Source organism: Salvia splendens, chromosome 3 (genome assembly GCF_004379255.2).
Source record: "Salvia splendens isolate huo1 chromosome 3, SspV2, whole genome shotgun sequence".
NCBI classification, from domain to species: domain Eukaryota; kingdom Viridiplantae; phylum Streptophyta; class Magnoliopsida; order Lamiales; family Lamiaceae; genus Salvia; species Salvia splendens.
The window spans coordinates 10653479-10665597 of record NC_056034.1 but is presented as its reverse complement, the minus strand read 5'-3'; the positions used below and the strand labels follow the sequence as shown (position 1 = coordinate 10665597).

The following is a 12119-nucleotide window of genomic DNA, read 5'->3' as shown; positions in this document are numbered from 1 at the left end:
AATCTCATCAATTTTAGCAACTGTTTTGAGTGATGTCAATTTCAGTGAGTCGTTACATTTAAGGTGGGCAAAAGCGTCTTTTTGTTTGCTTATATTGGTGTGTGTGTTTGTGAATCAAGTCCTACAAATTACATAGCAAAAACAAAAACATGACAAGGTTTTTTTTGAGTATATACATACAGATATTTAGGTGTGTGTCAATAAAATATGATATGGGCAAAAAATAAAAGTCAAAATGGTGGGTAAATTAAATTTAGTGAAAGGTCAAGGATCCCATGGGTGCATTAAAGTCAAAAACTGCTTACTGCCCTTGCAACTAAATGTCGCGATGTATATCACTTTTCATTTATTAAAACTATACTCCTACTATTCATTTACTGATGCTAAACAGTCGTCTACTTTAGATTTTTTCAGACTTTAGTTTATAAAAATTTTAAAGTTATTGGCAAATTGTTAAAATAGAAAAATTATACTCCTACTAATATGGATAAATAATTTATATATTTACTAAACTAATTTATCCAAAAAATTAATGAATTCCCAACAAACCTTCACATAATAATACGGCAGAGCAAAAGTCAAAATATCATACTCATGGATCAAAAAACTTGTACGTGTCTTCCTTATTTTTTGGATATAGTATGTCAATTTGAAAAAATATAGTACTCCCACTGATTTGATAGTGTATATTCCCGTTTTGATAGGGCATATATATTTCAGTAAAATAAGCAAAATCATGATTTCTCTTATCCCTTTTCTCAAAAAAATCTGGAATACATTCCTAGCTGAAAGTTGATACTATTTGAATTAGTTTGGGATTCTCTATCTAATTTTTTAATGGAATGATAATATATATTTCGATTTTCAATTACAAATTGCGAGTTTTTGTAAGATTGAAGAAATCTACGAGATTTATGAATAAACAAAAGATTAATATATAGGGTCCCATTATATGCAAAACACCACTTTAGTATAGAAATAGAAACTATAAATTAGCTATAATACATAAGTTATAATTCCCACACACAAAAACTAATCTAATTAAACATGGTAAAAATCTGTTCTCATAAACAACTAGTAGGTCCAAGTCTGATTTAGTGAACTGTATTTGGGTGAAATGCGCTTAATCGCGCAACCAATAAGTGTGGAAAGCAGTGTTAGCCAACTAACACTCCTTTCAGCACTTCTTTCAATTTCTTGGCATTTTTCATGCTATCTCTAACAACTCAATTGTCCTACGCATAGACGTCACCACGGTTCGGGAACCGGCGGTTCACGGTTCGGAACCGCCGGTTCCGGTTCAAGAAAGGCGTGAACCTGAACCGGCCCGGCCAAGGTTCGGCGGTTCCGGTTCCTGAACCGTGAACCGCCGGAACCGGCGGTGCATATCCGGTTCCGGGCCGGTTCGTCCGGTTCCGCGGTTCATTTTATTTTATTTTATTTTATTTTACATTGTAATTTTGTAAATTTGTAATTCAAATAAAATATATAAATATATTTGCATAAATAAAATTAGAATAAAGCGATGTTCAAATGCAATTTTATTGATACAAATTACAACTTCAAAATTACAAATTACAACTTTAAAATTGCAAATTACAACTTTAAAATTACAAATTACAACTTAAAATTTACAAATTACAACTTTAAAATTATAAATTACAACTTTAAAATTACAAATTACAACTTAAAATTTATAAATTACAACTTAAAATTTACAAATTACAACTTAAAAATTATAAATTACAAAAGACTCAAAGTCTTGATTACAATTTACAAATTACATATTCGAAACAAAGGGGAGAAAAATAAATAAAGGAAAAGGACTCGAGCTCAACTTAAATTTAAAATTTAAGTTGAGATGCCTACGTATCATAAATGCTCAATTGCATTTTCGAATCAAAGTCCACGTAGTTCTCTTACCTTGCTTACCTTTTTGGCTTGATCGGAGGAATTGGCGCATACTCTTCTTCGTCGGGGAAGTAGTCTTGGTCGGGTTGTACTACTTGATTGTCCCAATCCTGTTCTTGGTCTCTAATTTCGGCGGAGCACCAATCATCAAGTAACATGGTGGCTTCCATATTTTGCCCGGTGAGTCTACTTCTTCTGTCGTCCAAGACGTTGCCTCCAACACTAAAGGCGGACTCGACGGCGACAGTGGAAGCCGGAACTGAAAAGATCTCCTTGGCCATTGATGCAAGGATGGGAAAATCTTTCTCGTGTGATCCCCACCAATCTAGGACGTCGATTTGTTGGGGGAACGGGACCTCCTTCTTCCTCATTGAATGAAAAGTGTGAGTCAAAATATAAATCTAACTCACTTGTCGAATTTGCCGTTCTTCCTCCGCTGCTGAAGCCGTATAGGTCCGCCAATTGGGATTGGGCGTCGGGGTCATCAACTTGGAAGAAGCCAAAGTTATGTGTTTGACGGGGGGTCTAGGTCTCACTTGGTGGGTAGTGTTGTACTTGGCTTCGTAATCGTGAAAGAGAGCCCGCAAGTCGAACTCAAAACTTCTTTGGAGGCTTGGGAGGTGGGGGAGGTTTATTTGGAATGATTGGGCTAGGTTTATGTAGTTGTCGCCGTCCTCGTCAGTTTGCAAAGCTCGGAGTGGTTCAAGATCAATAGAAGCCAAATTGTTGTAATAAAATTCTAAAATTTTGAAAGTACCAAATAGTTTCCACTTTGGATCCAAAACTTTGGTAAACAAAAAAACAGTTGGGATCTCGTTGAAATACTTGAGCCATTTTTCAACCAGGTAATATAAAACACACATTAACTTAAGATTGTGTGTGGAATTTTTCATTGCAGTTTTAAAACCAAGTGATATGATCATGCAATGTTCTAAAACACGAACGGATGTGCAATAATTCACACCCGATAACTCAACAGTGGCATTTCGAAAACCTTTGAATAATTTAAATAAGCTCATGCTTTGATCCCAACAAGAAGATGTTAGATATAAATCATCAACATGGTAAGTTCTATAAAAATCAACCAAATATTCTATATGCTCTAATGTAGAATGCAACATATCATATGTAGAGTTCCATCTAGTAGACACGTCTAAAGTAAAAGTTGTGTACCTTATTTTCTTCGAGTGGCAATACTTCTTCCACGCCTTGCCAATTTGAGGCTTCCAGTGAATCAAGGATACAGCTGTAGTAATAGGTTGAATATGTCTTTGCCATAAAGACAAAACATCTTGTACACATAAGTTTAAAATATGACAAATACATCGTTGGTGAAAATACTTACCACTTATCACCGGGGAGCAAGCCACAATTAAATCGGATATACTTGCGGTGTTAGCGGTTGCGTTATCAAAACCAACCGAAAATATCTTGTTGCATAACTCATACTCATTCAAAACTTGAATAATTAGAGATGTAATTGCTTGTGCGGTGTGTGGGGAAGGAAATTGTCTAAAATCAATTAAACGACGTTTATTTAAAGACCAACTATTGTCTATAAAATGACATGAAATTCCCATGAAAGAATTTGTTGGAAAGAATCCGTCCACACATCGGAGCAAATATTAACTTTGTGCCCCAAGGTGGATAGAAATTTTCCAACCTCTCTTTTTTTGTCAAAAAACTGACGGTTGTTAGATCTTTGAGCAGTAGAGGGGGGAATTCTTTTTGTAGCAACATTAAAAGCGGTTTGCATAGTAACTTCATATTTTTTGTCATTAAAAAAATTGAACGGCAAATGTTTCATTGCCGCCCATCTTACCATAGCATCGGTAACATTTTTGGGGTCATATTTAAATAGAGGCGTACCTGTTTGAGACAATGAGCCGGAGGGGAAGTTTATTTGGTTTTGGGACTTAGTATGCCCATATTCCACGGGGTGTTTTGACTTCAAATGGCGATGGAGAGTACCATATCCCCCATCGGTTCCAAATGGATAGACTTTATCGTAATAGTTGCAGTATGCTTTGAACTCACTTGTCTCCACGGTAGTGGTTGGATCATTAGGATTTGAAATTACCACCGGGACCTTCTTGTAATGTTTGGTGAAAATATCAGATTTCAACTTGGGAGGCATCTTCTTCTTTTGTCGTCCTGCGGAAGGAGGAGGAGCATCGGCCTCCTCATCATCATTTTCGCCTACTTGGCCGGTGCTAGAAGGGGGGAATTGATGAGATCCATCATCGCCTTCGTCCGACGATAGATTCACATCGTACTCGAAACGTGAAGCCGAATGTGAATGCCCCCCTTGTTGGTCGTCGTCGGCGGCGAGGGCAAGTAACAAGGCCGCATTTCGATCTTCTTCCTCCTACGAAAATTATACAACTAAGTAAAAATACTAACACAAAAATAAAACACATAGACACATAGATGATGAAAAATAAAATTATAAATTTAATAAAAATGAATTAACAAAAAAACTAAAACATATTAGAACTTACTTGAGCTAGAAGAGCGGCTCGCCTTCCCACCTCCTCCGCAACTTGTGCTCTAGTAGGGGCACGTCGACGACGAGTATCACTTTGATCTTCGGCAATTCCCTTGCCCCGATCACCACCACGACGAGATGAAGACCTGATATTTATGAAAATTGAAAGTGAAGAATAGAGAATAGTGTGATTGTGTGAAGATGATAACGTGAACAACGTGAGTAAATTATGAGCGCAAATAACATAAATAACTTGAGAGAATGAGGATGGAGAAGAGAGAAATTGAGATTGAGAAGAGAAATTCTTATTAACACAAGAATGAGATGAGTAGAAATGAAGATGAGGGGGTATTTATAGGGGAAAATTGTGATTAAATTTAAAAAAAAAATTCAAATTTTGAAAATTTGAAAATCCGGCAGAACCGCCGGTTTCACGCGTAAACCGCCGGTTTTTCGGTGGAAACCGCCGGTTTCGTCAACGGTTTTCTGACAAAAACCGGCGGTTTCTGAAAGGCCTATGGTTAGGTCGAAAATAGGCCTGAAAAGTTGTCGGGAACCGCCGAACCGGCAGTTCCGGCGAAACCGCCGGTTACGGTTCACCTAGAATTGAAACCTGAACCGGCCGTTCCGGTCACGGTTCGAACCGCCGGTGACGGTTCCGGGCCGGTTCAGCCGGTGTGGTTCGGTTTGGTGATGTCTACCTACGCAGCAACAAAAATGCACATATCTTTTGCAGGTATATAAATATTTCTCCCCAAGCCCAAGCAATAAGACCTCAAAAAAAAGCAATAAACCTAGTCTATCATTGGCCTAATATGAGATCACTGATCTTTAAATTTCTACTCATTTAATAATTGACAAAAGGGGGGGAGGGACAAGAGAAGGAGGAATGGAGCCGCCTCGGGTAAAGATGCGCACAAGACATCTACGTTTTTGTCAATTATTACTATAAAATTAATCTATTAAAATCAATTTTCTACTAATTTTTTTAATTCATATTATTTCTGAAAATCTTTGTGTCGTAAGCGGACTTGAATTAATGAATTGTTATTGAATGAAGTCGTAGGAGTAGTATTTATTTTTATTTACTTTCTTTTCCGAAAAAAAAATACTGCATTTAAATTTTAAACAATCAAAATTATTAAAAGAGATAAAAAAAACCACTGACGAGATCAACTGATTTCACGCGGCGTCTCCAACCCGACTACTTCACCCACAGTGCAGCACTGAATGTAATCTGGATCGCCGGCAGAGAAGCTAATCGGCAATGGCAAATTGTTTCCGTTTAATTTCTTCAATTCTCCATCTCCTCATCGTGGTTTTGTTGCTACTGAACGACGCCGTGCTATGCAAAACGCTTAAGCGAGACGGTAATTTCCTCGATCCACTCATTTTTCTCTCTGTAATTGTAGTTGATTGGTTCGGAGAAGATGATTTCCTCAGTTGAGAGAGTTTTAGGTTACGTTGGGAAGTTATGGAGGTCGTGTGTGATCGGTCGGATTAGGTTATGGTTTTTATGCTGATAATACTTCTTAATTTTCATGATGCGGTTAATTTTTTTGTAGTCGGAAGTTTGATTAGTGTGATTTTGTTGGATGTGAAGTTGGTTTAACAAGTAGATGTTTTCTTCAGTGTTACTGTTAACATTATTGTTTCGTGGAGCTCTATTAGGTTAAATCTGGTAGAATTCTAGCATTAGGAACGATTTTTATTGGCTTCTGCTTACTAGTACAAGTGTTGGGATCTCACATCTCAAGGATGAGTAATATTTTTCGGGCACTGGAACAACTGTGAATTTTGAGGAATGTGCTGTTATGATATGTGATTAGATATGTATGCTGAGCAGAGTATGTGTTTTTTCTTTGTTAATAAGACTCTGCTAATGACAGTGAAGGCATTAAATGAAATAAAGGCATCACTTGGATGGAGAGTGGTGTATGCTTGGGTTGGAGACGATCCCTGTGGAGATGGCGATTTGCCTGCTTGGTCTGGGGTCACGTGTTCCCCTGTGAGTGGTAGCGACTATCGGGTTGTTACTGAATTGTGAGTTTTAGCCTCCTCTTCTTACCAGTGAACTTTATCAATTTGTGCACCTGTTTTTCAACTATATTAGGCAACACATTCTTCTCATTATTGGATTGTGGTACTTTGCATTCTTAGTTATTTTCCCACATTTACCTTGCAGGGAAGTGTATGCAGTTTCTATCGTTGGTCCTTTTCCTCTTGCGGTCACCAATCTGATGGATCTTACTAGGCTGTATGTTTGTTCCAGCCAAGCAATTCATTAAATATTCTTATAAAACAACTGCTATTTACTTCCTTGCTATCTTGGCATTTCTAAAATGTTTTGTTTGTTAGGGATCTTCACAACAACAAGCTCACAGGACCAATTCCGTCTCAAATTGGACGACTGAAGCACCTCAAGATTCTGTAAACTCTTTTACTGTCACATAGATGAACAAAAAGCTTTCTATTTATATCTCAATCCTGTACTTCTAATCATTCACTCTTCACCTCCCTCCCCCGAATTTCATGCCTTTTTCCTGTTTCTGAGGGTTTTACTTGTTTTGTTATCGTTTTTATCAGTAATTTGAGGTGGAATAAACTCCAAGATTCTATTCCTCCTGAAATTGGTGAACTAAAACAGCTGACCCATCTGTAAGTGATTATTCTGCTTTCAGGTTATTAATTTCTGTTTGATTGTTTTTTTTAAACTTTGTTTTACAAAATTGTTCATGCATTTTTTTTACCCTGCAGCTATCTGAGCTTTAATAATTTCAAAGGTGAAATCCCAAAGGAGCTTGCAAATCTTCCACAACTGCGTTATCTTCAACTGCATGAAAATCGTTTGATTGGGAGAATTCCTCCTGAATTGGGAACCTTAACAAACTTGCGGCACTTGTAAGATACCACATTACCACCTACATTCTAACGTATCCTACATCTATTCTTTTCAATGCAGCTGCTTATGTTCAATGTTTCACAGGGATGTTGGTAACAATCACTTGGTTGGGACCATAAGGGAACTTATTCGTATTGAAGGATGCTTCCCAGCTCTTCGTAATTTGTATGCTTCACTAGTTAGCTGTTTGGTAGTTTCTGCTATATTTATTATCCCAAGGCAGTCATTGATGGTCCATGTGATAATGCAGATATCTAAATAATAATTACCTTACTGGAGGAGTTCCATCACAGCTTGCTAATTTGACAAATTTGGAGATCTTGTAAGTTTTAAACTCTGCTAAGCAGTATCTTACATAATATTGTGTTTTAGGAGTATTTTAAACTATTATGTATGCAAGCTAATGATCTTATCCAATCCAGATATTTATCCTACAACAAAATGTCTGGAGTTATACCATTTGGGGTTGCTCATATTCCTCGATTAACCTACTTGTAAGTGTGTTTATTAGTTTTTCTTATGTTGACTTACCCACATACCTTATCTACATCCAGTTAGTAATTTATCTTTTACATGAAGCGGAAAGAATGTGCTTGTATGACTTGTCTGGATTGACCATATGGTGACTCAACTATATATAATTGTTGATGTGACTTCATTATGCACGAATCCTTTCTTTTCTTTTTTTTAAGAAACAGAAAATATAAAAAGTAAAATGAATAGAAGAAGAACGAAGGGATATCTCAAACTACCTTTACAAATTGACTCCACAGCATATAGGAACACAGGGATGGGCAACCTACCTAATTTTACTAATCAACTCTACTGTGTACATTAATCTTCCCCTTGTTCTCCCTCTCTAGCATCTCTCAAATCATCCTTCAGTCTGCATTAAATATACAGCAGATGTAGCTGATCACCCCCTTCCTCTGTTTATTGGGCTCCTCCGTCAGGCATAGAATATCCCAATTCGCATGCCCTATCTGCAGTAATTGTACCTTAATCCTTCAGATGAATGACTTGTTATATATATGAGAAAAGGAAACACTCACTTTTAAATTAAAAAAAAAAAACATTTTTTTCTGCTTCTCAAGTGTTTGAATTATCTAATGAATCATTGATTCAGGTACTTGGATCACAACCAATTTACTGGGAGGATACCTGATACCTTCTACAAGCACCCATTTTTGAAAGAAATGTAAGTTCTGCATAGATTCAACTTCTGCAGAGTATGTTCCAAACAATGTCAAGTCTTTTTGTTGTTACTTATTCAATTCTCTTGTTACAGGTACATTGAAGGAAATTCATTCCGACCAGGCGTGAAACCGATTGGCAAACACAAAGTTTTGGAGCTTGCTGATTCAGAGTTTCTGGTTTAGGAGATGAATCGCCCTAAGTTTTGGCTAGTATGATTTTTACTACTAGTATTTATTAATTTTTCCGTTGTAATCGTACGAATCCATACCCTGCTTCAGAAGAATTGATTCAAAATTATTTATGTTAACATATGTGTATCTATCCAAATTAAAAGCATCATATGGGAGGGAGTGCGGTTCTATGTTACCTCTCAACTGTGCATAGATATTACACTTCTTTTTGCAGTTCAAATAGTAATTTTCTCATTAGTCATAAGTTAATATTATCTACTCAGTCTCACTTTATATCGATATATCAATCAAACATTTCATAAGCTTACACTTGAAACAAAACTTGAGTCAATCTCTAAATGTATTTTGATGACCTCAAGAATTGCAGATATCTCGTCCATTCTCGAATGTGTCTTCTCCCCAGCAACAAACTCATGAACGGTACTGTCAATCTCCACCGAGCTACATCCTGGTGTCTTCTCTACTCCTCTCCTTCTCATTGTTTTCCTAATCCTCCTTGCCTCGTCGTGCCTCCCAGCAGCTGCATATGCGTTCGCCAGCAAGACGTATGCCCCGCTATGCCTCTCCAACTCCACAAGCCTCTCAGCAGCAGCCTCAGCCAAATCAACACGCCCATGGCTGCAGCAACCGCTGAGCAGGGCCCTCCACGCTATAGCTTCCTCGGAGGACGAGCCCATAACTGCCATTCTCTGAAGTATAGCGTTAGCTTCCTCAATGAGCCTCGCCCTCGTGAGGAGATCGACTATGCACCCGTAGTGCTCGGGCCCCGGCTCGATCTTGCAAACATTGGCCATCTCATGCAGCAAACGTAGCCCTTCGTCTGCCATGTTGGAGTAGCTACAAGCCGCGAACAGCGAGATGAACGTCACACTATCCGGCTCCACCCCTAGCCTCCGCATTTCGTCAAACGTCTTAACAGCACTCCCTCCATCGCCGTTCATAGCATAGCCTGAAATCACAGTGTTCCAGCAAATCACATCTCTCTTAGGCATTTCATCAAACACCTTCTCAGCCAACTCCAAGCATCCACATTTCGAATACATGTCGATTAAAGCAGTGCCCAGTTTCAATCCCAGTGACATTCCAACCTTCTCCACATATCTATGAATCCATTTCCCAATCTCGAGACATCCTAAATGAGCACAAGCACAAAGCACGCTAACAAGACTAGCCTCATCAGGCTTAATCCCACTCAACTGCATCAACCTAAACAGCTTCAAACCTTCCTTAAAACAGTTGTTTTGTACATACCCAGCAATCATTGCACCCCAAATCCCCCTATCCTTCAAAGGGGCTTCATCAAAAATCAATCTTGCCGAATAAACATCGCCTCTTTTAGCATACCCTGAAATCAAAACTGTCCAAGAAACAACACATTTCAAAGAAATCTCCTCGAAAACAAGCCTCGCCGCGCCCATTTCTCCCACAGCAGAATACATCGCAATCAAAGAGTTTCCCACGAAATTATCGGACGGGAAACCTAGTTTCAGCGATTGCCCATGAACCGATCCTCCAAGATTCAAACTTTTCATGTTTGCGCAAGCTTTCAAGGTGTAAGGAAGCGTGTAATTATCGGGGAGCAAACCATGTCTCAAAATCAATCTGTGCACTTGTAAGGCTCTAAAGCTCTCGTCTTTGAGCAGGAAGCCTTTGATCATGGTGTTGCATATGCAAATTGTGGGATTTTCGATCTGATTGAAGATTTTGTGGCCGTAGTCGAGAGCGCCATGGGAAGGGTTTGAGCAGAAAGCCAACATTCTGCTGAGAGCGAAGGTGTTGGTGGCGAGGCCGCATGTGACGGCCAATGCGTGAGCTTGCTTTAACTGCGTTAAGCTCTTGCATTTTTCTAAGAGGTGAAGGCATCTGCTGCTCATTTGCTGAGTAAAACTGTGCAATGTTGCCAATATAGTCTTGTGTGAGTCAATTAAAACATAAATTTGGATTATAAAAATAATTAATCTAGATTTAAAATAAAATAAAATGATATTTCATTAAATATTAATTTGTAAGCAAAGTTTAATAGTTATAAGATGCTATTCTTTTATCTTATTATACGTCTGGTTCGAGTCATGTTACGAAACAATAAAAATGTCCTTTTTAGAAGTCTTTTGATTTACCATTTAAAATAATATTATTAAAATAAAAATACCTTATTTAATGTAAAAGCATTTTGCGTCTCACCAAAATGAAAGGGCTGGGAATCGGTTCGGTTCTAACCGAACCGAAAAGTCAGTTAACCGACTCCCTAATTTTCCGAAAACGAGAAGGAATCGGTTCGGTTAGGAACCGATTTTACACGATTCGATTCGGTTCTAACAGATAGGAACTGCCGCAGGCTGCTGGGAAGGGAAGGAGTCGCCGGCCGGTGGGGAGGAGTCGCCAGCCGCTGGGAAGAAGGAGCCGCTGCTGGTGCTGGGAGGGAGTCATCGCCGCTGTTGGGAAGGAGTGCTGGTGCTGGAGAAGCCGCTGCTGGGAAGGAGTCGCCGGCCGGTGGTCGCCGGCCGGTGGGAAGAAGGAGAGGGAGAGTGTGGCGCGGCGGGTGTGGACTGTGGCGTGTGGGAGGGAAGCTCAGAGAGTGGGACTGTGGGAGAAAGGGTTTGTGTAATTGTTTTATCAAGTTTGGGCTTCATGTAACTTGGGCTCAAAATTAAAATTAGTCTTTGGGCCAGTTTTAAATAATTAAATTAAATTAAATCAGCTAAGCCCAATCAGTTCTTTACGGTTATAACCGACCGAGCCAAGAACCGATCGTGACCTTCAGACGGGAACCGAAACCGAACCGATAATCGAAAAAATCGATTATCGGTTAACCGAGAACCGATTTTTTCGGTTCGGTTATCGGTTAACCGACTAACTGATGACCGAATTCCCAGCCCTACCAAAAACCAATAGAATCATGGTTAACACAATTTTGAAAAATTAAAACTTCATAATTTAATTAAGTATTTAATTTTAATTTTTAACGAAAGGATGTTTCCCATTTACCAATATTGATTGACGGGAACTTACATATTAGCGTTGAATATTCCATGTTATCCAAATATTGGTGTCTAAATATTTGTTTGATATTTATTGCAAAAAACAAGAATTTTTGTTTGATATGATTGGTGTATCAATATTAGAAATTGACCATGAATATATAGATAATGCGAGATTGTTGTATAATATAATAAGAATATTGATACACGCTATCAAATCTAGTAGATAGAAGACTAATTTTATTTCTGACACATATGTAGTATCATAGGAATTTCAGATGATTTGCATGAAATTACATAATCAGAATACAAAAAAATAAAAATAAAGATAGCACTGGTACAAAAGGCTTCCTTCAAAAATTTTGGTCAAGAATCTTTAATGCAACAACTACTAAGGAAAAGAAGCAAATTCATTGCATTATCCAGATATGTATTGATTAATTACTGTATCG

General features: G+C 38.2%; 2 protein-coding genes across 5 annotated transcripts; one reads left to right on the top strand and one right to left on the bottom strand.

Moving 5' to 3' along the window:
- Positions 1–5545: 5545 nt before the first annotated feature.
- On the top strand, positions 5546–8805 carry LOC121794876 (probable leucine-rich repeat receptor-like protein kinase At1g35710). The gene is made up of 11 exons (XM_042193257.1): positions 5546–5769; positions 6289–6442; positions 6585–6656; positions 6758–6829; positions 6986–7057; positions 7157–7300; positions 7386–7466; positions 7552–7623; positions 7724–7795; positions 8428–8499; positions 8590–8805. The coding sequence occupies exons 1-11, from the start codon at positions 5667–5669 to the stop codon at positions 8678–8680; spliced, it is 1005 nt and encodes a 334-aa protein (XP_042049191.1). The 5' UTR covers positions 5546–5666; the 3' UTR covers positions 8681–8805.
- On the bottom strand, positions 7814–11540 carry LOC121794875 (pentatricopeptide repeat-containing protein At2g20540-like). 4 transcript variants are annotated; one of them, XM_042193255.1, is made up of 3 exons: positions 10871–11540; positions 9043–10576; positions 7814–8284 (listed from the first exon to the last, which is right to left on the bottom strand). In XM_042193255.1, the coding sequence occupies exons 2-3, from the start codon at positions 10561–10563 to the stop codon at positions 8183–8185; spliced, it is 1623 nt and encodes a 540-aa protein (XP_042049189.1). In that variant the 5' UTR covers positions 10564–10576; positions 10871–11540; the 3' UTR covers positions 7814–8182. The 4 variants fall into 4 exon arrangements, with proteins under 4 accessions (XP_042049189.1, XP_042049187.1, XP_042049188.1 ...); XM_042193253.1 differs by having other exon boundaries at positions 10839–11539; XM_042193254.1 differs by having other exon boundaries at positions 9043–11540.
- Positions 11541–12119: the final 579 nt, after the last annotated feature.

Excerpts from the sequence above, each read along its gene's own strand:
- LOC121794876 (XM_042193257.1), top strand. The coding sequence starts at position 5,667 with ATGGCAAATTGTTTCCGTTTAATTTCTTCAATTCTCCATCTCCTCATC. Across the intron at positions 6,443-6,584 it reads TATCGGGTTGTTACTGAATT|GGAAGTGTATGCAGTTTCTA; the intron begins GTGAGTTTTAGC and ends TTTACCTTGCAG. Across the intron at positions 7,301-7,385 it reads TTAACAAACTTGCGGCACTT|GGATGTTGGTAACAATCACT; the intron begins GTAAGATACCAC and ends AATGTTTCACAG.
- LOC121794875 (XM_042193254.1), bottom strand. The coding sequence starts at position 10,563 with ATGAGCAGCAGATGCCTTCACCTCTTAGAAAAATGCAAGAGCTTAACG. Across the intron at positions 8,285-9,042 it reads AGATATCTGCAATTCTTGAG|ATAGGGCATGCGAATTGGGA; the intron begins GTCATCAAAATA and ends CAATTACTGCAG.